The sequence below is a fragment of the Lytechinus pictus genome, unplaced genomic scaffold (genome assembly GCF_037042905.1).
Source record: "Lytechinus pictus isolate F3 Inbred unplaced genomic scaffold, Lp3.0 scaffold_20, whole genome shotgun sequence".
Taxonomy (NCBI): domain Eukaryota; kingdom Metazoa; phylum Echinodermata; class Echinoidea; order Temnopleuroida; family Toxopneustidae; genus Lytechinus; species Lytechinus pictus.
Window position 1 is genome coordinate 1,953,730 of NW_026974141.1, and position 27,751 is coordinate 1,981,480.

General features: G+C 36.6%; 1 protein-coding gene across 2 annotated transcripts; it reads right to left on the reverse strand.

Moving 5' to 3' along the window:
• Positions 1–468: 468 nt before the first annotated feature.
• Positions 469–25,372, reverse strand: LOC129282920 (periodic tryptophan protein 1 homolog). Of its 2 annotated transcripts, none has more exons than XM_064114944.1 (13): positions 25,305–25,372; positions 18,530–18,619; positions 17,270–17,489; positions 15,722–15,810; positions 13,091–13,190; positions 11,311–11,418; positions 9,178–9,296; positions 8,179–8,346; positions 7,342–7,403; positions 6,721–6,829; positions 5,695–5,865; positions 4,225–4,372; positions 469–2,318 (listed from the first exon to the last, which is right to left on the reverse strand). In XM_064114944.1, exons 2-13 carry the CDS (start codon positions 18,596–18,598, stop codon positions 2,092–2,094), a joined length of 1,590 nt encoding a protein of 529 aa, XP_063971014.1. In that variant the 5' UTR covers positions 18,599–18,619; positions 25,305–25,372; the 3' UTR covers positions 469–2,091. The 2 variants fall into 2 exon arrangements, with proteins under 2 accessions (XP_063971014.1, XP_063971015.1); XM_064114945.1 differs by having other exon boundaries at positions 17,270–17,485; positions 18,526–18,619.
• Between the last annotated feature and the right edge of the window lie 2,379 nt (positions 25,373–27,751).

Below are 27,751 nucleotides of genomic sequence, written 5' to 3' on the forward strand. Positions count from 1 at the left end.
CTCCCTCCCTCTCTACGTGCTCTACCCCTATCTCCTGTTGCCTCCCTCCTCCTGCCCATTCTCTCCTCTCCCCCCCCCCCACCCTCTTTCTCTCTCTCTCCCTCACCCTCTCTCAATACCCCCTCTCTCTCCTGTTGCTCCCTCCCTACCTTCACTTTTTTATTCTCTCACACATAAAACCATCAAAATTAAGTGAAGCAAATATTTCATGCACTGCAAAACCGTGTCAATTTAACACCAGCCTGGTATCTATATCGGTTCACACCAGAGAAGTTTGGCGTTAGGCTGACACAAATTTGGCATTTAAGCATCACCAATTAGTATTAAACCAATATCGGTTTGATTCTTAACTGGTGTTGTTCAACACCTCTCTGGTGTGGACCAATATAGATACCGGGCTGGTGTTAAATCAACACCGGAGTTTTTGCATAAGTGATATGAATAAATGGTCAATAACACAGATGCGTTGCATGTAAATAAAATCATGTTTATTTGATGTTGTACATTTCCACCACTCGAATGTCACATTGTTCTGGGTAAAAGCCATAAAGGATATATATTTCTTTGCAGTAGATGAAATTAATTGAGTGGGTAAAGGGGAAGGAAAGTATTTTATGATGATTACATAATAAATATATTTAACAAAAATCCCCTTTAAAAGGTAAAGTATGGGAGAGAGAGGGAGGCTACACACCAAGGAAGTTTTTCACAAAGATTCAAGTCTGAACAAAAATCACAATTATTCAGACAGAACTCTTTGTGACCCCCCCCCTCAAAATTTGGTTCAAGCGTGAGTATGCAGAGGAAGCATCCGTATCAGTGACCAGACCCATTTTATTAGATGGGACAGGGCATTTTGGTGAGCAATTCAACAAGAAGAGGGCAAACAAGTCTTTATTTCTTCCTCCATTGAGTAATGAATTAACAAGCTATCTAGCTTATGTTTTCACAGGAAGAGAGGAGCAAACCGGAAGATGTAAGGTTATGGACACAAGATGGCGTTACACACTATATGGGTAAAGCAAAGAAATACCGGTAGTTTAATAGGTGAGGGCAAACCTTGCAATCCTGGAGCTCAAAACAGTTCAGGGGGTCGTGATACAAAGATGAATTAATTAAAGTAATTAATCATACAATTGCTTTGTATGCTAGATTGCACATAATGATTAATGTAATCATGTATAAAAATATGAAGCTTTGTAGTAAGTAGCCTCATGTTGAGGCCTTGGCGGCTGCTCTTGGTTTGTCGATAGTATACCAGGCGAAACATCTTGAGCTCAATTATATATTCACTAATGAATATACATGTTCTCATGAATAATCAACAATCACCCAGCAATTTGACCAATGAAATGTCAAGGGTGATTCAACTGGAGTTTGGAATAGTCCATTTTTAAGGCAGGGGGTTCAATCAATTTAAGAACTTTGTCTTTAAAATACAGTCATAAAAATCACATCATGACAATGACATTCTTGATTTTATTGTAAATATATGGGCTATTGAAGAAATTTTCTTCAAAATTCATTGCAGAATCTTAACGAATAATATTGAACATGATTTGTGGTTGAACGTTCAACCATGGCGTTCAACAACTTCACGTGGTCACTACCAACGGGTGATAACCAGCATAATGCTATAGTATTAGCTGGGTACCCGACCCATCACCTGCCCAACAACTTCCCAGGAGAGATCAGCCTGGTCCACACAGCGAAGCAGCAACAGGACAGCTCTATGTTATTAGACAATCTGTACCGATCGCAGAGAGAATTTGTTAGCGCGAACAGAGGCCCCGTTACCAGCGGTAATGTCGCGGCGATGCCCAACGTGATAACACAGTGTTTAATTTACATCTTTGATCAACATTTGGCATCACAATCCGAAAGATGTGACGGAGCCTACTGCACAGTTGGCACTCTGTTTGCACTAACGCTTCTGTGCGGCCAGTAGTTAGGATTACAACATCTGCTTGTAAGCCAAGCGCACGTAAACCCCACGTAGTGGTGACAACTCATATAGTTTCACTGTGGTCATTAAAGCAAGTGTTTTTTATTAAATAGTTCATGATTCATCTAAAATGAATAAGCCCAACTTCAGTCACTTGGCTCTTTGGTTTTCTTCTTCTTCTTCTTTTTCCTCTTTGCGCTCTTCGACGCCGACGATGTCGTCGATGACGATGCTTCCGATCCTGTCTCCATGGAGTCCGCCTCCGCTGCAGCTTCTTCGCTCTCGACTCCTTGTGACCTTTGACCTCTGTGCACCAACTCCGAAGGGTGTGGTATGACGGGATCTTTCTGCCGCTCTCCAAACCGCTTCACAACTACACAAAAGAAAAACAAATTGAGAGGACTTTCAATCATTGAACTTATTGGTATGTACATAAAATGAAGAAGTAAATATAAACCAATGGAGGTGTTTCAAAATGTTGAACTTTTTGTCCCGAATTGGTTGAACCAATGGTTTATGCAGATTTCCTGTATAAATTACGCTTATTTACCACGTATATTAAAAAATGTCCAATGCTGATTTGCGTTTTCGTCACAGTGCGCCAAATTGACACCCGTTACCATGGTTAGATACGCTATTTTATTCATGAGTCCACTGTTTGAAGAGTGGACTCATTAATTCAAAACAGTGGACTCATGAATAAAATAGCGTGGATAACCATGGCGACAAGCGTCAATTTGGCGCACTGTGACAAAAGCGCGCATCAGCATTGGACATTTTCTAATATACGCGGTAAAATAAGCGTAATTTATACAGGAAATCTGCATAATCCATGGGTTTTCAAAACCACCTTTGTGAATTCGGGCCTCAAGAGTTCTGTTTTCTCTCAAAACGACATTTCAGGGTAATAGCCATAAAGGATATATATATTTTTGCAGTATATGAAAGTACTTGAATGGGTAAAGGTGTAGGAAAGTATTTCATGATTACATTTATGTATAATAAATATATTTTACAAAAATCCCTTTTGAAAGAGTTTAGGATGGGAGTGAGAGGCTACACACCAAGGAAGTTTTTCACAAAGATTCAAGTCTGAACAAAAATCACAATTATTCCGACAGAACTCTTTGTGACCCCCCCCCCCCCCCCCCCCATGGCGACAGGCGTCAATTTGGCGCACTGTGACAAAAGCGCGCATCAGCATTGAACATTTTCTAATATACGCGGTAAAATAAACGTAATTTATACAGGAAATCTGCATAATCCATGGGTTTTCAAAACCACCTTTGTGAATTCGGGCCTCAAGAGTTCTGTTTTCTCTCAAAACGACATAGAAAAATAACACTGTACAGACTTGCACCAATTTCTGTACATGAATTACATGAATAAGATAAGGCCTAAAATACAAACAAACATATCTTTGCTTGCTGTAACTGATGAAAAATATGAATGATGATCTGTCGGTACCTTTTTTTATAAAGACATTATACACAAGATCTCCTTGGTTTATTTTTATATGGAGGTTGAGGGTTGTTCAGTTACAAGTGTCTTCTGCTTACTATATGTAGTCTAGACAATGTTCTTTCTCACCAATTGCCAATTTGATAAACTTTATTTGTGAAAAAAAATGTATAAATATAAGAATCAGTTGGTATATGATGGGAGTAGCTGCTACCCTGTTTGGCATTCAACGATTTAAAGGTATAGAGCAAAGTCGATCTCAACCTGCACAGTGGCTGCCGGGCCCATTTTCAATTGGGCAAAATGAATATTCAGAGTATTTCTGTTTCAGATTTCTATTTCGAACAATAAAATATAGATTCACAATAATTACACAATAAAATTTGGCAGGTATTACAAGGGTTGGTTGGGTGACGGAAAAAAGACACCTTGTTTATGTCGAATGTATCCATTCAATAAAATTTGGCAGGTTTTACAAGGGATGATCGGGTCATGGAAAACAAACAACTTGTTGATGTTGAATGTATCCATTCAATAAAATTTGGCAGGTTTTACAAGGGTTGATTGGGTCATTGAAAACAAACATCTTGTTTATGTCAAACATATCCATTCAAAAAAATTTGGCAGGTTTTACAAGGGTTGATCGGGTCACGAAAAACAAACACATTGTTGATGTCAAATGTATCCATTCAAAAAAATTTGGCAGGTTTTACAAGGGTTGATTGGGGTCACGAAAAACAAACACATTGTTGATGTCAAATGTATCCATTCCAAATCAGAACATACTATGCGTTTCATAGACTCAGACCGATATTTACCTGGTGCATGCTGGGATAGATCCATGAGACGTAAACTGTCCCTCTCGCCTCCCATGGCCACAAGGAATGGAGAATCGGGACAAAAGAGGGCGTTGTTAATGATACCCATTTTAGGGTCTTTAGATACCACCAGAGCTGGCTTGTTATCCTGTAGAGAGATAGAGAGAAAGTTGGTAATAATTAATTAATTAATGTATTTATTTATTTATCTATTTATCTATTTATTCATTAATAGATTTATTCATTTATTTATTCATTCATTTATTCATTTATTCATTTGTTTATTCATTCATTTATTTGTTCATTAGTTCATTCATTTATTTATTTATATATTGATATATTCATTCATTTATTTATTTATCTATGTATTTATGTTTCATCTAATTATCAGAGTATCAGAATATATTCATTCAAGTAAAGAGATCAGCAAAAAGCTGTATTCCAACAATGACTAGATGGAAACAGAAAACAAAAACATCAATATTATACATGTCAATAAAACCTTACTGAATATCATTATTTAGGCAATGCTTGGTGAAATAATAAACAAATATTTTTACATAAACGATAACATGAAAATGAATGAAATGTTTAAGTTATCACAACAGAAAATATGGAAATGAACTACAAATCGTATAATTTATTCTCTGAAAACAACCACTGAAATGAAAGTAATGAAATAAATAGGGGGTGCTATTACTCTTTTCCTGGAAATTAGAACATTGAGTGAATCATTATTTATAAAGTAATAACATGTGTCAAATAATATAAAGCATACATGATTATACAAGGATGAAATAAAAGGAAACAACCATTCGGAAAAAATTTCTTCGTAAGTTTGGAAAATGTGTCATTGTTTGTGGAAAAATGTAGAGTTTCTTGCTTTTGAAACATCCATATTTCAGAAATTGGGGGCTATGTGACTCCCATGTATTTGGTGTCACGTAGAGCAGACATAAAATGGGCGATTCCATACGTGTCGTACAGGAAATTTTGACAACAATTTGTAGTCTCTTAGCTGAATGCTTTAGCAATAACATTTTCTTTTTTGTCAATTATAAAGTTATAGTGGGTAGTCATGTGAAAAACTGATTACTGTTGTGTGTTGTACCTGACTCAGAAATGTCCCACACGACACACAACATTTTCATCTATAATTCACCCATGGACAACATTTTTTTCGTTGGTTGTCATTTTTTTACATGTCTACCCAGTAGTACTTTATTATTATCACAAAGCAAATTAAAGTTCTTCATTTGCTTGGACAGCAGGATGAAAAGTGCTGATTTTTCTAGCATGGAATGGCCAAAATGTCAAAAATCAAGGAAAAAAGTGAATTTTGACAAAAATCAGAATTGCTTCCTGTTGTCATGGTACAGCAATATTGCGATGCAATTTTGTAAGTTATGATGGTTGCAATAAATGAAACTGGATTGAATATAAATTGAATAAACACTGTCTATTGCTTACCTGGGTGTCCCAGACTTTATACGAGTTATCTGCTGAGCACGTCACCAGAAGATCAGGAACGGTATAACTCAAGGAGATCCCTGTCGTTGCTTTCTCATGAGCGTGTAACGTAAACAAGGGCTTGTCGGTACGGATGTCGTAGTTATACACAAAACCCTTGTCCGTGCTTGCCTGAGAATAAATAATTAAAAATATCACACAATAAATGAATTGTTTGAAATGACTTTGCTACAGTTTAATGAAACAAGTTGATGATGAGGGCATGATAAATAATAATAATAAAATAATATAGGATTTGTATAGCACACGTATCCACCTTGCTAGGTGCCCAAGGCGTTCCTATATTACCCCAGCTAAGATAGAATACCGATTCCGGTGCGCACAGCTTTTTGAGGATTTACTTCCTGCTGGTACCCATTTACCTCAGCTGGGTCGAGTGCAGCACAGTGTGGATAAATTTCTTGCTGAAGGAAAACACGCCGTGGCTAGGATTCGAACCCACGACCCTCTGTTTGAAAGGCGAGAGTCAGAACCACTAGACCACGACGCGCCCACATATGCATGTTGATATTAAATGTGAAGTAATTGTGCATTCTATAGTTGCTGACAAGCCTTCTAACAAAACAGTCTGTACAACTTAATATGCAAAGTTAAACTACTCCAGTCAATTAAATTTTCTACGTTTTCTCTGTCTCTTTATATTACATTCATATTGTGTACCAAGGAATTATTTGTACACTATTTGTGTGTGTGTTGTTTTCCTCAGGATATCAAAATCTGCAGATCCACGGATAAAAACTTGTCATGTCGGTGCAAGAACGCCCTAAGCAAAAACAATTCTGCGCAACACATCAGTGTAGAAATGCCCTTACACATTGCACTTATGCGTGCTGCTATGAATTATTATTCATACATTGTACGAGCTATGGTACTTTTTTCAGCGCCTCTAAATATCCATTATTATCATTATTAAGGGCATTCTTGCACCGATACGACAAATTATGCTTAACACTGCCAATCACTTACCAGGAAGTTATACGGTTGAAAGTGATTCCATAATACCCTTTCAATCTCGCCATCAACGGACCAAGTCTTAAAGCTATCGTCACTACGGCAATCGTATACATTAATCCTCCTGCAACGTTTTAAAGGAATAAAATACAAGCCGTGATGACAACTAAATCCTGCTGGAGCAGTATCAATTACTCTGCATGCATTGAAGATAAACTCTGCTACTGGCAATAACACAAAATAAACAGTTCACAGAATCAAACAAAACTTACACAGAATTATAAAAGAAATAAATAAATGATATCTGCCAAGCAATTTTTCAGTAAAAAGCATAATTACAGACTAATTAGCAAAATAAGATCAGAAAAACAAAGAAAAATGCCTGTCATATTGTAGTTTGGTCCCACATGGTGTTTCCTGTGTTAGCTACAGGTAAAGCACATGGTAATGAAACAATATAATTTAAAACAAGCCTGAATTATTGTAATTGAATTTTGAGGTTATAAATAAGCATTCTGGCATATGATAAACATTTTCGGCTTGCTTCCAACCATTTCCTATCAAATTAGATTTCTATACCAGAAATGGAACTGTACTATAGCTTTAAGGTTTCTATCGACTGCTTGCATTACTCACCCATCGAACCCACCACTCAACAATGACTGCATTTCAAATGGATGCCACTCGATGGTTTGAACCTATAAAGAAGGAATAAAGAAGAGTAATGTCATAAATTCAAGAAGCACAAGTGTCAAGATACATTATTTTTACAGAAGTCTGAGGAACATATATTCCTGAAAATGCAGTTTTGACCACAATCCAATGCGTGACCCTGAATTCCCGTTTCCAATTTTCACATATTTCCTAGATTCCAACTAATCCTATGATAAAGGTTGAATAAAACAGGACCACTTCACAAAAGGACTTGTCAGATGTGTTAAAGTCTGTATTGATAACTAATGATTTCCATGAATATTTATTGATTTATCTATTTTGCATTATTTTTTCATTTTTATTCTTTATTTAACTTCTGTGTTTCTATTTTGCATTTTATTTCATTATCATCCACTTATTAATTTTTATTTATTCATTCAATCATTCATATAATTATGTAGTAACAATAATCATAATCATAATAACAAATGCAATTCATTAGGTGCTACATTCATCTCGTAAGATATGCTCAAGGCGCACAAGTGAAGGGGGGAGCAAAACAAAATAATATAAAAAAAATCATAGATAAATGAGTTATAGAGGTAAGGATTATCTGATTTGCCCAACTAAGCATAATTTCTGAAATATGTTACCTTATCTGTGTGTTTCTGGAGCATTGATTGGAACACTAACACTGTATATATATGTTTATATTTATTCATTCATATTAATTCATTTTTGCAAGGAGGGGGGCACATTCCTTGTTATCTGAGGATTATCAGATTTGCCCAACTTTGCATAAATTCTGAAATATATTACCTTATCTGTGTGTTTCTGGAGCAGTGATATAGCCTTGCTCTGATTCAGATCCCATAGTAAGATTGATTCATCAGCTGATGCGCTGGCCAAACCATGACCAAGGTGATGGTTCCAGGACAGATCAAGAACAGCATCAATATGGCCATCAATCGTTGGAGCAGTAGGTTTCTGTTATATCGTAATAAATGCTAAAGTTAGAAGAAGTTGGTGGAGCGTTGTGGCCCAGTGGATTAGTCTCCAGGCTTTGAAACAGAGGGTTGTGGGTTTGAATCCCAGCCATGGCGTAATTTCCTTTGGCAAGAAATTTATCCACATTGTGCTGCACTCGACCCAGGTGAGGTGAATGGGTACCCGGTAGGATTTTTCCTTGAACGCTTTAGCGCCTATTAATATGGCGGCTTAGCTACAGCTGGGGTAATAATATGATACAAAGTATGAAAGCACAGTTGAGTATATGCACATAGTAACTGCGCTATATAAATGGACATATTATTATTATTATATAAGAATGTAGTTGCAGCAAACAAATATTTCATGAGAAAGTCTTTAAAATCAAAGTTTATTTTCACCCTATCATCATACGATAAATTGCCAATTCGTCCACTCATCACTTGGTCTACCTCCATTTAGTCTAATGCCATCAACATTTTGTCTAGCAACCATTTGGTCCAATAATCATTGTGTCCAATCATCACTTTGTCTAATCACCATTTCGTCTATGACAATTTCGTCTCATAACCAGTTGGTCTAATATCAATTTCATTTTCATTCATTTTGCACAATTTAACACTTAGTCAAATAGACCAAATGGTATGTGGACGGAATGGCTATTGGACCAACTGGTTATTAGACTTAATGGCATTTGACTACATGAAAGTAGACCATGTGGTGAGTGGACGAACTGATAGTAAGCCAAATGATATTAGACGAGTTGTGAACTTTGACATTTGACCTTGCACTGGCTTATCAAACCCGAATGATTGAATCCGAGGAGCTAACCTGTTTTGATTTCTTCTTTTTCTTTTTGCCGAGGGTGAAAGCCGGCTCCACAGCATTCATGATATCAAGATCCCATACATCAATCGAGGGTGTCATACTACCAACTGCTAATAGGTTACCTGTAAAACACATAACATGTAAATTTTAATTAAAATATATTTGATTTAATATCTTTCTTTTGTAATTCACTTTATTAACATCCATTAGAAAAGAACAAGAATACATAGAATCTATGAGCAATAAAACAATAATACATGAAAAATGAATATAACAAAAGGAATAAATAACATGAATATGCAGTGGATGTAGGGCATCGGCAAATGCCAAAGACCAATTGAAGTCAATCCCCTAATTTCTGAATATTGACTAAAAAAGTTTTAAAAACTAATAGGCCCGAATTCACAAAGGTGGTTTTTAAAACCATGGGTTGAACCCATGGTTTATGCAGATTTCTTGTATAGATTTCGCTTAATTACCTTGTATATTAAAAAATGTCCAATGCTGATGCGCGCTTTTGTAAGTGTGCCAAATAGACACCTGTTGCCGTGGTTATCCCGCTATTTTATTCATGAGTCCACTGTTTTGAATTAATGAGTCCAGTCTTCAAAGCAAACAGTGGACACATGAATAAAATAGCGTACTTAACCAGGGCAACAGGCATCAATTTGGCACACTGTGAAAAAAACGTGCATCAGCATTGGACATTTGTTTGATATACGTGGGAAATAAGCATAATCTATACAGGAAATCTGCATATGAAAACCACCTTTGTGAATTTGGGCCATTAAGTAATTGGAGGAGGATCCAGGGGAACCTGGGTCCCCACATCTGGAGGGAAAAAAAGTGAAAATTCTGGAAATAATATGACACAAAAAAATTTCCCACCCCCCTCAACAGCGAAAAATCTATGCAGGGACTCGGGCGCTTAATCCCCCAAAATGATCAAAAGAGCCATACGTAAATTCCCCCCCCCCCCACTGTCAGTAGTGAGGGGAGGGGCATAACTGATGTCCTAGACCCTTTAACACAGAGCCTTGCAATCTGATCACAAGGTAGACTTTAAAGGTAAAAAAAGTAGTTGCAGCAAACAATTATTTCATGAGAAAGTCTTTAAAATCAAGTTTCAATGCCACCATTTTGTCATAGATCTAGTTCTGGTGGGTGTTTCATAAAGCTGTTTGTAAGTTAAGAGCGACTTTAAGAACGACTGCTGAACCTTTCTTACGCGCTTAACCATCGTCGTTGAATATACCATTTTCCACAAGAAAGGATCACCAGTCATTCTTAAAGTTGCTCTTAACTTACGAACAGCTTTATGAAACACCCACCAGGTACACTAAAATAAACCTATCATCGTGAAATCATGAAATAAAAAAAAGGCATATATATGGGACAGTTTATTTTTTTCAGAGAAATACCCGACACTGCATATTTTACTGATTTCTCAGCAATTACGCATTTGTTTCAAGAACCATTTGGCACATATTTTTCATTCATACATACAAACACTTGGGTGGTCATTTGATTGGATTCTGTTCGAACTCATTTTGAGATCGTTACCACAACTGATATTTATCTTTAATCAATGATTGAATAGATCATTGTGTGATATCAATTATAATCATCAACTGAATGATCATTACTATGCCTCGTATTAAAGGGCCCTGGAGGGTGTTTCATAAAGGGGTTTGTAAAGTTACAAACAACTTTACGCATGACTGGAACACGATCTTAGGTCACAAATCAATTATATAGGGATATATCACTTGGCATAAGGATCACCGGTCGTGCGTAAAGTCATTCGTATCTTATGAACAACTTTATGAAACATCCACCAGGGGCCCATCTTACAAAGAGTTAAGATTGATCCAATCAATTGTAATTCTATGGAAATCCATCAGTGTCATAATTTTTTTCTACAGGAAATTTGCACAATGTCCTTTGTAAACAAAGAGAAGCACAGGGAATTTTCAAGAAACAATGAATGCATGAATATACAACATAGCTAGAAAATATTTTGAACAAATATGCATAATAGATGCTGACGTTGCTGGCCGTCCATAGTTACGATTGATCGGATCAATCATAACTCTTTGTAAATCAGGGACCAGATGCCTTTCACAGCATACATACCTGGTTGTTGTTCTAAGGGGTCAAAGTTCAACCATTCCAGAGCAAGAGGAAATGACGGCAGTAGAACATCATGATGAACATACAAAACACCTTCTTCCTCATTGTACACTAAAAAAAAGTCATAATCAAAATTCATAAATATTAGTTGTTTAATCTTCCAATATTTATTGAATATAAACAGGGTTCCAATAGAAACTTATTAATCTTTACAAAGTCCACTGAGTCAAAATGAACAATATTTTTACACATGCTAACTTCAATAATCTTTTTTAAGCACATGTCAATAATTAAGAGATCGGTTCAATCAGAGAGGCTATAGCCCCTAACATCAATTGTTTTAAAAAAAGTTACAAAATGGCAAAAGAAAGACCGATGAAAATGAGATAGGATTAAACAAACTTCCCAGTTTATCACACATATCCTTCACAGGAATATTTAATGACTGACTTGATCACCAAAAAGCTACAGGAAGTTGAATGTTTCAAATGACTGGAACAATCCAACACCCGTGCACAGATTCCACGGGTATGTCCCGGTAAGCAGGGGATAATCTGAACACAGTGGCCCGAATTCACAAAGGTGGTTTTGAAAACCCACGGTTGAGTCCATGGTTTATGCAGATTTCGTACATAAATTACGCTTAATTGAGCACGTATCGGGCGCGTGTATAAGAAATGTCCAATGCTGATGCGCGCTTTTGTCACAGTGCGCCAAACTGACGCCTGTTACCATTGTTAGATACGCTATTTTATTCATGAGTCCACTGTTTGAAGAGTGGACTCATGAATAAAAACAGTGGACTCATGAATAAAATAGCGTGGATAACCATGGCAACAGGCGTCCATTTGGCGCACTGTGACAAAAGCGCGCATCAGTATTGGACATTTTTTATACACGCAACCGATACGCGGTAAATTAAGCGTAATTTATACAGGAAATCTGCATAAACCATGGACTCAACCGTGGGTTTTCAAAACCACCTTTGTGAATTCGGGCCAGTGTTTTCCATGTGTGCATAAGTGTGATACACAGACACTTACCCTGTTCAGATTATCCCTCGCTTACCTGGACATCCCCAGGAGGGTTCGTATGTTGCTGTGTGATTGTTCCAGTCATTTAAAATTTCCTGTAGCTTCTTCGTGCTTGAGCCAATCACTATATAAGTATGGGAGCTCTTTAAACAAAAACTCTAGCTTTTCTCGTCATTTGAATCTCAAAATTATTATTTTATTTTGTTTGTAGCTTTCAGTGAAAGAAAATTAATGAATTAATGACAAAAAATATAAAACAAAACACATTGCCAATTTGAGGAGTAAACAATGATTGATTAAAACCTCAGGAAATCAGGTAAAATGTCTATTGGACTCTACATCCGCCTTTGTCTACTTCCCATTTGGTCCATACCACACGGTTCTACTTTGTTTATAGCTAGTATTTCCTATAACAAAAATGATGATGATGATGAAGATGATGATGACGATGAAGATGACGATGAAGAAGATGACGACGATGAAGAAGATGATGAGGATGATGATTATAATGATGATGAAGATGATGATGATGATGACAATGATTATGTTCATGATGATGATGATAATGATGATGAAAATGATGATGACGATGATTGTGATGGTGATGATGATGATGATGATGATGAAGATGATGATGATGATGATGATGATAATAATAATTATAATAATAATAACAATAATACATATACATACAAAAGAGTTTATACAGGAAATGACTGAGCCCTTTCTTACAACCGAAATAATCTTACCATAAACCTCCAGATTAGTAAAGTCCTCCAATGCCTTCCCTATAACAATCATGTTGTCAGTAGGTTTGATATTTGTGTCTTCTCTCTCATCATTCTCCTCCTGATCAATTTAAAAGAACAAAAATATAATAAATCTTAAATTTTAGTGTGTAATATTGGGTCACTACTAAAACTATGAACCCATTCATTGAATTCAATCAGTTTGCAGGCTGTTGATACATTGTATTCCAAAATCTACAACTTAAAATTAAATTGACGACAACTAAGAAAAAGTAGTATTTTAGTCTAGAATTAGGCAACGTGTCAGAAGTCTGTGCCACGTCTATTGGCTGGCTATAATGATCCTATGCATCTTTTTATTGCAGCTTTCTTGCATTACCTATCACTATGTCAATGATGAACAAATTATTTACGATTCATCCAATTCCCAACTCGTCTACTATCACTTGGTCTACCATCAGTTCGTCCACTATCCGCATGGTCTAATTGACATTTCGTCCACTCATCATTTTGTCTAATAGCCTTTGGTCCAATAACCATTTAGTCCATATACCATTTGGTCTAATTGGACTACATGTACCGTAAGTGTTAATTGGGCAAAATGGATGGAAAAAATGGATATTAGACCAACTGGTTATGAGACAAAATGATCATAGACGAAATGGTGATTAGACAAAGTGATGATTGGACTACAGAGATGCCAACCTAAAGGGATGGTTGTCAGGAATATTTACCATATTTGTCAGGAACAAATGGGAGTTTCTCAGGAACATCCCGCGAAGTAGCATCGTTTATACGCTCAACCACCCAATCGCCATTGACATTGTGCATGCATGAACCGCGGCTTGCACTCCGCACTTCGCTGTGTATTCAGCAGCAGCGCGCGGAGGCGCTTGCAATAGAAATCTCAGTAGAGAAACTCCCGTTGGTTTACCGTTGGCCACACACACGCTGCATGCACGATACATGTATACACAATACACGCATATACATGCACAATACACGCATATATACACATGCGCAGCAAAGCAATACACATGTATTTTAGTTGTTTTTTCCGTAACCTTTTTATTGTTGCCGTAACACCGTAATTGGAGGAATAAAATCGGAACAAATACGGCGAATCCGTAACGGTTGGCATCTCTGGGACTAAATGATTATTGGACCGACCAAATGGTTGTTAGACAAAATGTTGATGGATGGAATGGCATAATATTAAATAAAGGTAGACCATGGGATGAATGGAAGAGTTGGCAATAGACGAATTCGCAATTTAGTGATGAAATGTGAGTATTGGTCATAAAAAGCTTTTTGATGGATTCCTGCAGGAAAGACAAATCCCTGACATTTGACATGGTAAGGATAAAAACCTCGCATTGTCAGAAAACAGTCTCTTAATTCCTGTAGAGAACTCATTCTATGTAAGAGAAGGTTGTCAATGTCTTCTTAACTCCTTTTCTGAGCCATCCTCAAATTTCGATTTAGAGCAAAATCTAAGCTATCCTCAAATTTTGATTCAAAGCAAAAACTAAACACCTCTCACCACCTCAAATCCTCAATTTCTCAAATCTGTCCAAGTTTCTTACCCACAATGCAACATTCTCTGAGCAGTGTAGTCTTGCAATATAGGCCCATTTTAATGATAGCACACTAATTAAGTACTCAATTCATTCATACTGCAATAATTATGTTACCAAGTAAGTACTTTTCCTCTCAAAACATAGTCTCTCTATACAAATGAAATTATAGTCTAATTCATTCTCTTTATTACTCATAGTTATCTTAAACGTTACAATTTAATTGATTACAAACCAATTTCAGGTCTCAAAACAAATCATAAGTCTTGGTATTGAAGCTAAATGAACGTAGTTGCAGTAAAACACTGATTTCGTGAGAAAATCTGTAAAACCAAGGTAAAGTATTGATATATCATCATGGATCTAGATCTGGTACAGTTACATAAACTGAACTTTGTGAAATCATAATATCTAGCTAAAAACGATCACACTGAAGATCGCCAACACAGATAGGCACACGTGGGACAGTGTATTATTATTGCCGGAATAAAGACCCGACGGAAGTGACCGAATCTGCGCTTATTTTGCTTATTTCTCAGCAATTACACAATTTCTTCCAAAATCCTTTGGCACATATTTTTTATTCATACAAACAGACACTTCGGTGATCATTATATCAAATTCTGTAAAAAGTCATTTTGAGATCGTTCCCACAACTGGAATTTATCTTTAATTGCAAATTTCCAATTGATCGCTGGTCTGTTTCTTGTATGATCAATAACTATAAATTGATTTGCTACAGTTAAAATTGATCTATCACTTGTAAATCTGCACTTGAAATTTGCAATTGATTGCAAAAGATTTCTTGCAAAGCACCATAAGACTAACTATTTACAATACAAAGTCAATAAGAGATCACATACAGTATTGGCCATTTCGCTCCGCCTTTATTAATGAAAACTTACGTTTTACTATTAAAGCTTTTCACCATTTACAATAGCCAGATCATGTGTTTTGTACTTCTCATCAAAGGACACGGAATCTAATGTTTAGAATATTAAGAAACATTGAATTTACATATTAGAGAAAGAGAAAATTGATGACTTCAACTTACTCTGTCTTCTTTGAGTGTAATATAAGGATCATCATTATTATCTGCGTAGACGGCAAAGTTGTGAAATCCTGAGCCGTGTACATCAGGAACTATTGTGAAAAAGAAATATGATCAAAGGGATGTGGTATACTGTGTTACTGCGACGCATTGCGCGCATTAATTGTTACGTAATAAGTGTAATTTTAATCTTGATTGCTACGTCATGGTTGCCATGTATATTTGCGCATAATAATAATAATAATAATCATAATAGTTGCGCGCGTTTTATCAATAATTGTCATTGTTTAAGTATTACGAAGGAAAAAGGCTGTGTCCATTTCAGTAACCAACAGAAAGCCATATTTGGTAAGTTTGATTACTTTTATTGGATTATTGCACACTGTTATTTACCAAATATTTATTACGAGAATAATGATGAATGGATGTTTTTTTAATGTGAATGATGATAACTAAATTATGTAAATATGAATCTAATGTGTGAACGAGAAGATAATATGTCTGTGTATTTATGATTCTTGTTTATCTGATTTATAATTTTCACAATGTTATCTGCAACGCTTAATCTACAAAATAATTCTACTGATCATTAATCGACAATCATCTATATTAAAGAGTTCTTTAAATCGTATGAAACTCGTCGTGTCATTCGTCGTATATTATTGGAAACTCCTCTTATATAGAGGCAGCCACATACTGGTATAAACACATCACAAACTGAGTTCATAGGACTACCATAATGCTCAAAATGTGTTTTTATAGCAGGTTGTCACAATTTTATATGAATATTCTTTATCGATTCGCTTTCTCTATTTGGTCTTTCCTCAGCCGTGATTATTTATATGTTTGAACTTTTGTTTGCCTGCCAGTGGCAACAATTATTTCAGTATTAGTGGTCACAAAAATGCACATGGTTAAAACTTGAATTAAAGGGATGCTCCAGGCTGAAGATATTTATTTATCAATAAATAGAGTAAAATTCACAGAGCAAAAATGCTGAAAATTTGATCAGAATCGGATAACAAATAAAAAAGTTATTGGATTTTTAAGATTTGCATTATTCTGGTGAAACAGAACTTCTAGGCATGTCTTCATGAATATTCATAAGGTGTGCTGATGATGTCATATCCCCACTTGTTCTTTTGTATTTAATTATATGAAATTAGGTTTATTCAAACATTTTCTACCAAGAACTAAAATCAACTGAATTGACAACTGAGTAAGTGCATTAGTTATTTCTTGCTGCAACTTATTTCATCACAATGAAGACACATCATTTACACATTCATGAAAAAAAAAGAAACGATCATGATTTCATGTAATAACGTAAGAAAAGGGAAAGTGGGGATGTGACATCATCAGCCCACCTAATGAATATTCATGAAGACATGCCTAGAACTGTTTCAACGGAATAATGCAAATCTTCAAAATTCAATAACTTCGTTATTTGTTATCCGATTTTGATGAAATTTTCAGCATTTTGATCTGTGAATTTTACTCTATTTATTTAAACATAAATATCTCCAGCCTGGAGTATCCCTTTAAACTTACTATCAGGCTCTCCGTCATAGTCGTCCATCTTGTACAACCTATCCACCGCATCTCCTTGTTGTACTCCTTCAGTCTCCTCAACATCCTCCCATTCTCCATCTCCTTCGTTCCCGGCTGCGGCTCCATCTCCATCTTCATCGTCGTCATTCAGACTGAGATCTTCCAATGACCTCTGACCTTGTTCAATCAATAACTTGAGTTCATCCTTCGATAGCTCTACCTGACATGTAATGAATAATGATAATGAAAGTTAAACTTATGGGGTTGAGGGTCATCATAGTGATTTATTTCCGTCATCATTTTCCCTCTTATTGAAGGTTAGGCCTACTGACCCACGGCCAGGATGAAACTCCTTTCTTCCACTTCATTTTGTCTTTAGCATTCTTCTTCGTGCATATCAACCTTTCTGCTTTCCCGCTTCACCGTGGCCAGTTTTCTGAACTCAGGCTTAACTTTATAGACTGTGGTCTAACTCTGTGCTGAAATTATGGGAAGCCAAACATGTCAAAATTTGTTCACATGGTATGTTTTTTGGATGTTTACTGTGCTCTTTCCTAATTATCTTATTTATCCTTCCTAGGCAGTTAAGAATTATTTGAGTGTCGAAAGAGCTGATACTATGAGCCTATACTATTTATGTCAAAATAGGCTATCCATAGTTAGAACATAATTTAAGACCAGAGTTTTAATCAAACCCGTCTTCGGAATAGAGGCCTTACATTGTACCCTTGCATATCACCTTTGATCTTTCCTTTCCTGTTATGCCATTCGATTCAAGATCCCATGCTCTTTTTACAGGCTCATTATCTTCCCTCCTCAACAAATGGTGTCCTATCCATCTCAAACCACTTCTTCCAATTGGGACAGTGATTTTCCGTTTCTAAAAAATTGCCTTTTCCATTGCAGAATTTTTTTTATTCCGTTACAGCATGTCTGAAGATGGAAATTGCGTTTCCCCATAGCCAGTTGATAATCGTATTTCGTTGAGGATTAGGGAGGGAGTACTTTCTGTTGCTATTCTGTGCATTTTGAGAAAAAATATGTTTTCCGTGATTTTCCGTTTGAAAAGCCACTTTCCGTTTTAAAAGGCCGATTCTGTGAATTCCGTCCGTTTTCCGTGATCGTGGAAAATCACTGTCCCTATTCCAAGCCAAACCTTTCCAAGAGTTCACTTGTATTCTTCATCAAAATCAAAAGTTTTATGAAACATCCTCAGTCATGATCAACTTTGCAAGATACACGATTAAAATTTCAACCTACCTTGTCAGGAACTGCCTTCGCCACTCCTCGCCTGACCCAGCTCAAACTTGTCACGATTGCACTCGCCATCTTTCCTTCTCTCTACAAATGCTATAACAGAAATCAGACAGAAGGAATGCAGAAACAGACCAATTAAACTGATCATTGATTGGTATGACTAGTGGTACACTAATGTTTTAGATGAACAGTTGGTCAGTGTTATCAAATAAGTTTGTCCGTAGGCGCGTCGTCATGGTCTGGTGGTTGTGACTCTTGCCTTTCAAACAGAGGGTCGTGGGTTCAAATCCTAGCCATGTCGTGTTTTCCTTCAGCAAGAAATTTATCCACACTGTGCTGCATTTGACCCAGGTGAGGTGAATGGGTACCTGGCAGGATTCATTCCTTGAATGCTTGAGCGCCTAGGCAGCCCAGCTAAAGCCGGGGTAATAATAGCAGGGCCCGCTGGGAGAACAGTTTTCGGAACTGAAGTTGCTACCCTGGGTAAATATACTGCTATTATGATAACAATGGGGAATAGAGAAGAAAAAATAGCAAAACTCAGAATATGGAGACAGTAAACATTAGAAACGAGAAGGGAGGGGAGAGGGGGAGCAGGGGGTGGAAGGGAAAGGGGCGGGGTGGAAGGGAAAGGGGCGGGGAAGAGGGGTAAAGGGGGCAGGGAAGAGGGGGAGGGGAAGGGGGGGGAGGAGGCACTCTAAGGGGCATTGGTACGTCAATAAGGTGGAAAAAGGTTGCCAGAGTAGACAGACTTTCAAGCATGACATTGTACATAATCCACAGGCCACAATGAGATATTTATTCAAAAATTTTACCTGTATTAGTGAATGTGATATGAACAGTAATTAATTTTGCTCAAAGAAGTTCATGGTGCTAATGCATTTTCGCACCAGCCAACTTAGAGCAAATGTCCCCACCAGAAATTGTTCGCAAATGCCATACATGTAGCAACATAGTCATAACAAGTCTCTTTGTCAAAATATGCCCACTACTTAATTTCAAATATCGCGATCGGCCACTTGCTCACTGCAACCATCCTGCCTGTGGGGAATCTACAGGTAGAACTATGGTATGCCAATGATGTACAGAGCACACACTTGGAGGCGCGATAGCTCAGTCGGGAGAGCGGGGGACTCGTATTCCGGTGACCCGGGTTCGATTCCCACTTGGTGCGCTAGTGCCCTTTGGTAAGGCATTAATCCTCAGTACCAGGTCCTTCGGAGAGGACCTTAAGCCGTCGGTCCTCTGGTTGCTTGCTTACAAGCATTCATGCTTTCTTAGCAATCAGGTAAAAAATCACCACCAATAACTTAAAAATATAATTAAACTTTCACTTTTGTGACCAAAATTACTAATTTTCATACAGTTCCAATTTATTTTCAATGGTATATTGGGAATATTTTGGTATTCACCGAAGCGCTCAAAAACCGGAATTTTGGTCATATTTTTGTGTACGCCCTCTATTGATGAAAAGTAATATGGCAAGAAAATTCTCATTTTTCAATCTCTATTTTTTATTAAGAAGAAATAATTTAAAGAATCAAATTTACTTAAGAGCCAAGTTTATGATGAATAGCTGTAAGTGTAATGGAAACAGACAGTTTAAAAAATTTAAGCATTTGTCCCAAAGAAAAAGAGAAAATAAGCCAAACATTGCAAACCTTATTTGGCCACACGTGGAGATGTAACAGAGAACTTGTTCATTGAATGAGTACGATACGCAGTACTTAGATTCTATAAAGCATTTATTGGCTTTGATCGATCTTGTCCCTCGTTCAAATTCTCATTCGTACATTCAGACATCGCGTTTCACTTGGCTTCGCTATAATTTTGATATGGACTGAAGTTCGCGACCAAAATCAAATGAATGGGTGAGCTGCCGCAGGCAAATCTTTTGTTTTGGTCGCTAAATAACAGGCTACTTCAGTCCATATCAAAATTACTAGGTGAAGCCAATTATTGAAGACTATAAAGACTAAAAGAGTGAAACAAGTCGCCAACGCATTGGCAACAGCCAAGCGCAATTGTCGAACTCTGAAAATTTGAATGATATTAACATGTAAGATCTGAGCCGAAATACAGCCGTTCGTTCAGAATCGTGATATTTGGGAAAACGGTGGATATATTAATTATTGACTTTTAAAGGTAAATGCTAGTTTTGGTAACGATATCAAAATGAGTTCGTACAGAATCCAATGAAATGACCACCAAAGTGTCTGTTTGTATAAATAAAACGCATGTGCCAAAGGATTCTGGAAGAAATTGTGTAATTGCTGAGAAATCAGCAAATAAGCACAGGATTCGGGTAGAGCGTCGGGCCCGACGCTCAAAGCAATAATTACACACTGTCCCACGTGCGCATATCTGTGTTGGGGAAGTTCAGTCTGAACATTTTTCAGCGTAGATTCAAGATTTCACAAAGTTCAGTTTATGTAACTGTACCAGATTTAGATCCTCGATGATATACTGACAATTAAGCCTGGTTTTACAGACTTTCTCATGAAATCAGTGTTTACTGCAACTACTGGAATTTCTCTTTAATTGCCATTCCATTGACCTCGTGCATGGAGAAAAGTGAGACTTGCGTTGCGGTCTGAGTCTGACATCATGATTTGCAAACAATTTTTGCTGGGGATTTAATTGTCGAGGTCGTCCGGTGCAAAATTGCATTAGCGCCTAGTTCATATCTAAAAACAATGCAGACTCTTTTGACAAGTTTATTCAACGGGACAAGGATTATTAAGCGAGCGCGAGTCATTGACATTGCTTAAAGTAGAACTATATTGAAAATCGTAAAAATGGAGAATCATATATCAAATTAAAGGAGAAAATAAGGAGAACACGATGATGTAAATCATTTATCATGGAGACCGATGGAACTCAGTTAATAGATAGATTAAAGTTCTCTCTCTGAATGCTTCAAACACGCAGAATTACGTCCGCGAAATTGGGGATTTTTTATGACGTCATTTTCTGTACGAGAGGCGTGATTGGCTCTCCAACGTGAAGCTCCACTTGCATGCAAAACCTGTTGCGAGGGTACGTTTTCTCTACATTTGTCACTGAATACTTCGATCCCGAAATGAAAGAAAACCCAGAAGTTTATCTAGATTTGGATTTTCAAATTGATGATTATGAAGATGAAGAGAATGATGATGAAGTTTCTAGCTCTAGAAAAACAAAGTGACGTGGATAGAGGTATACATTAGGGGAATTACGCCGGTGATCATGAGTCGGATAATTCAACTTGCATGCCGATTCGCTACCAACACATGCAGCTGATAGCTGCTCCGCGGGTCAAATCCATAAAAATGAATTCCATCACGACCACATCCAGACAGAGTCTCTTTCTTCTATCAACAACATAATGAGAATGAAAATAATGATATAACTGTTCTTACAAACAAGTGAATATATCCGAACCTAGGCTGAAGGTAAATCAACTCAAGGAATAACAGCAGACGGTATGCACCGACGATGAATTTCACGTGGCTGGGAGATTGTCACTCGTTCTGTTAGATAAAATTTCTATCTCATTATTTTGACTAAATTACGAAACTCGGAGAATTAGTATTCTACATAAAAATTAAGTAACACCTGGTACTATATTTTTTGAATTACGATAAAACCTTTTTGAAGCAAAGAAAATGAGGTGAATTAAAATTAGATATAAAAGATCATCCGCCTAGCTCGCATTCGATTGTAAACAATCAGCAAGGCGAGCACATAGAGTTGGATAAAGCTACGCTTTATCCAACTCTATGGGCGAGCAAGCCACTGAACTGAAAATACATATTTTCAGTTCAGTGGAGCAAGCTGGCCATGTGCTTTTGATTGTTTGTTTACAATCGCATGCGGCTAAGTGGATGATCCTTTATATCTTATTTTAATTTACCTCAATTTCTTTGCTTCAAAAATATTTTATCGTAATTCAAAAAATAGTACCAGGTGTTACTTAATTTTTATGTAGAATACTAATTCTCCGAGTTTCGTAATTTAGTCAAAATAATGAGATATACATTTTATCTAACAGAGCGAGTGACAATCTATTCCAGCCACGTGAAATTCATCGTCGGTGCATATCGTCTGCTGCTATTCCTTGAGTTGATTTACCTTCAGCCTAGGTTCGGATATATTCACTTATTTGTAAGTACAGTTATTTTATTATTTTCCTTCTCATTATGTTGTTGATAGAGGAAAGAGACTCTGTCTGGATGTGGTCATGCTGCATGGAATTCATTTTCATGGATTTGACCCGCGGTGCAGCTAGCAGCTGCATGCGTTGGTAGCGAATCGGCTTGCAAGTTGAATTGTCCTACTCATCATCACCGCCGTAATTCCCTTAATTTACCACCATCCACGTCACTTTGTTTTTCTAGAGTTAGAAACTTTATCATCATTCTCTTCATCTGCATAATCATCAATTTGAAAATCCAAATCTAGATAAACTTCTGGGTTTTCTTTCATTTCATGATCGAAGTATTCAGTGTCAGTGTGGAGAAAACGTACCCTCGCAACAGGTTTTGCATGCAAGTGGAGCTTGACGTGGGAGAGCCAATCACGCCTCTCGTACAGACAGTGACGTCATCAAATTCGAGTCAATTCAGAGACCGATGCGAGACATATTTCGGAGAGGCATTTTAGCGCTTTTTAATTGGCGATTTCCACCTTATGTATTATTTTCGTTATTTTTGAATGACCTAATGGTAATCCTCACATCATTACCTCTCCACTGATATATAATAAGGCCATATTCATAATCAATATATTTCTCCTTTAAACTTGATAACCATAGGTAGGTATGTGCGAATACGGGCGCATCGCGAGCGCCGGTTTTGGCTGCACGGTTTTCGCGCGGGTTTTGCTGCAAGTGGCATCGCCTCTGTCTGGGCGGCTCATCGAAAATGGGGTTTCATGCGCATGCGCACATAGTTGATGCAATCTCGTGCCTTGATACAGACAGTTGAAAATGTGCTCTTTCTGTACATATAAGTTTCAATGTGGATACTCGCCTGTGAAGTGTGGATATCGGAGCTTGAAAGTTCATCAAATTTTTGGATGCGCAAATGATCGAAATTTTTTAATGGTAAGGAGAACTACGATCCAATTATGTATCTTAATTGTTTTAGAATATATTCAAATCTACAAAAAATGTCAAATCAAAAGATTTTATCGTGGAGCAGTCCAGATATAAGCGAAGCGAGCTACCCTTGTCACAGCTGGTCTCTCGGCAGTCGAGCTGCCCGATGCGGTGGGCTCCCGACGGTCTTTCGGCAGTCGAGCTACCGGTACCCGATGCGGAGGGCTTGGTGACGGGAGTGGTCGATAGTGAGTCGTTCATGCTGGATTGAACTGGATCTAAATTGTTTACTTAATAATATTGTGCCTTTTTCTGAAAATGTCTGTCATTATACCGTAGATTGTTATTCTGATATTGATTTAAATACATGTATATACATTTTGTCACAAAAACATTCTTTCCTCCTAAGGTTATAGAGTCAACATGAACATGTTTTACTTTGATTGTTCAATCATGTTTTATCATTTGGAAACTGGATTCTTTTGGAAGTGGAATATTAATGTTGACTTATTAAATTAAAATGCAAAATCTATAGTGTTTTTTTTTTCTTTTGTAGAAAAAAAAAATATTTTGAAACTTTTCAATCATGTTTCATTATTTTGAGACTGGATTTGCTTTTGAAAGGGGAATATCATAAATGTTGACTTTTTAATTAAAATGCAAAAATTATGTTTATTTTTTAGTTTCTTTTTTTATATATTTTTTTAAAGTTTCTTTTTCAAATTATTGTATTGTTTATTTTTTCATTTTTTTTTGTGGTCATATTTCAATATTTGGAGACTGGATTTGCTTTTGAAAGGAGAATATCTTAAATGTGATTTTTTTATCAAAATGCACGAACTAGATGTTGTTTATTTTTTGTTGTTGTAATTTTTCACTCTTATGAGAAAATACATGAAAACTCAGAGGAAAGGATATTTCATTTCCAGATGGGTCTAACTGTATTTATGTTTTCTTTATTATTAATTGTACTATTTCTTTTTTTATTCACTTTTCTTTTTTTAGGGGTGCAGGTGGGGGTTGTGTTTTGAATTGGAAAATGGGGATGGGATTGGTACAAGTTTTTGTGTCACTTTTGTTTCTCTTGTTTCTCAAAATATACCCATCCCTGATCGTTGTGATTGTAAGGTTAAAATCAATAAAACGACTGGGTATCTACTCTATGCCCACACGTCCAGTGAACACATGTACAGCACGCTTCGCATCACACATACACACACGGAACACACAGACACCGCACTGTCTTAACTGACCAATCAGAGAACGGCTGAGAATGGAAACCCGTCGGTCGCTAGCCAGCAGTCACAAATTTGGATGAATATGTGCGACTTAAACTGGAATAACTTTATAATTTCTTGATGAAAATTAAAGTTCTTGGTATCATTTTAAAGGTCTTTTTAAGAGCTTTCAAGTGATACCAAATTTATTCATATTTGATGATTTTCATTTTTTTTGTCACATACCTACCATAGGGCCTACAAGTTTTTCTACATATGGGAACGAAGCCTAAAGTTAAACAACTCGTACAGTGCATGTACCTGCTGCATGTTCATGAAAATAACTGTCTATACAGCAGCCTATACATTAACAGTGCATCTAAATCGTTACTTTATGATCCTCAAAAATCATTTTCAATTTGCTACTACAAAACCAATAAATAAAGTCCTTATTAAAAACAAAAAAGCAACCCAAACTTACCGCATTCGCAATTGTCACATGTGTCCACTGGACCACAGCTGAGTGCATGTGTCTCGTGAGCTAGCTGCTCGCGCGTATGGTATCTTCGATAATTTTTTTTATCACATTCTACGAATTTTATGTCAATTTTTTTTTTCAATTTACCGTGCTGTTAATCACGTCTCGGTGAAATTCAGTCAAAGTTGTGCACAATTCATATCTGATTTCAAATCTAAACACAATTCATTATTTTTTCATTTTTTGAAATACATCTATAAATCATTTCTAATTTCATTCTCATATTTCTATTCTATTTCTATTGTATTCATTCATGTATTTATTATGTGTTTATTTATTGTTATCTAATCATATCTATTCATTGATCATTCATTCATCAAAGTTGCGCTATACAAATTATTATTTATTTATTATTATTTATTTTTTTAATCTATCTATTATCAAAAGCGAGCGAGCGTAAGAAACACCCTTAAAAATGTATACTTCTTCAGCAATACCAGCATGAGATAACCATATATGCATGATTGTGGCTTAATTTTGTTCCCCATCAAAGAAATATTTCCGAGAACAGCGAGCGAGAAAATATTTGAATTTCACACTTTGTGTACATTCTCATTGGCTATTTGTTATAAACTCTGGAAATATACCTATTGAGATAGATACCATAAATACAGATAATAATATCCTGATTATTTGTGTAGACAGAGAACTAAATTCATTTTGAATGGAACGCACTTGTTACTTGGTAACATAATTACTGTGTCATGAATATATTGCATAGTCTTCATTCAAGTGCATGGGCCTAAATCACATGACACCAAACAGTGGCGTAGATAGGATTTCTTTGCTGGGGGCACCGGGGGTCCTTGTTTTTTAATGGGGGGGGGGGCATGCAACCATTTTTTCTGTGAGTGTATGTGACAGGGGCGGGTCCAGCTTTCGCCAATAGGGAGGGGGCGATTTTTTTTTACCCATATTTTCCCCGATCGACCGTTTCAACTTTATTTTTGTTTGTTTCAGGGGAGGCGATCCGGGGGGCCGGGGGCACAGTGCCCAAGCTTTTTGAAGCACTGAAAACTTGCCCTGTCTAGGCAAGAAAAATGCTTTTTACGAACGTGTAGGCCTAGCTACTGTGCACCTTTCATTGGAAGAGGACCTGGTTTATAGGTGAGCGGCCAGAAGCCAAAAAGTGCCTTATTTCTTGACTTTAATCCACCCGGCTGGATCAAAGCAAATGCATACATCAAATCAAAGGATATTTTCTGAATTTTTCGAAATTGGGCATTGAAAATGCCGTAATGTGTAGCATCACCATGGAAACCAGCCTTGAATAAGCCACGCCCATTTTAAATACCTATTGAATATTTATCATGAATATTGATTTTTTACTCATTAATTTAAATTATCAGGCATTTTTTCTTATTTTCAAAGGATAGATCCACTATATATTGTAAGAAGAATTACTGAACAATAACTAAACATGAATTTTATGAATATTTTCTCAGAAATTGTTGCCTAGCAGCATAACTTTCCTTAGCAACCATTTAGCTCATTAAGTGAATTACTTATTTTTCCATTTCAAACCTAACTTTTAACTTTTTAACTAGGTTGAATTAAACCAAATAAGTTACAATGAAATTATATATAGTATTATTGACAAATAATAAACAGAACTGAAAACCCCCATTTTAGCTATTGCGAACCTCAAATGAATATGCTAATCTTTACCTGACTTACCCCTTCACATCGTACAAATCGCCATATTATTGCTCATTTTGACTACATTGATACACGTACGTACAAGTCACATACTTTATACTATTTTGTGGTGAAAAAGTTGATTGAGTTAATGATACCTGATCAATTAACATGCAGTATCTTGTTTTCAATAGAACAACAACAAAATGACCATTTCATATTACCCATGGATACCAATTTGTTGCCTAGCAACGAATATTTTCCAGAGCAACGACTATGTTAACATTCTTTTCCCTGGACAAATCTGTGGAAAAAAATAGTCCATTATGAGCAATAATACTGACACAATTATTTTATAGATACCTACAACCTCGTTTTCAATAATCAGTCAACAAACTGACTATTTTATAGCTTCCATGGAGTCAAATGTGTTGCCCAGAAACAATATTCCCTAGCAACAGCTATGTTACCACTCTTCATCTCAACCAAATGTGCTGACGAAGCTGTGCCGTAGAGTAAAAATATTGATAAAATTAACATATGATAGTGTGTTATCGATAGGCAAACAACATTTCGGAGTTTACCATTATCTAGTGACACAATTCCATTGCCTAGCAACACTTTTTACCATAGCAACGATATATTTTCCCCTTAACAAGTCTTGAGGAAAATAATCCACTTTTAAGTGTACAGTACCATTTGTTCAATAATATACCTACATGCATACTGGCAATGGTAAATTAAAGGACACC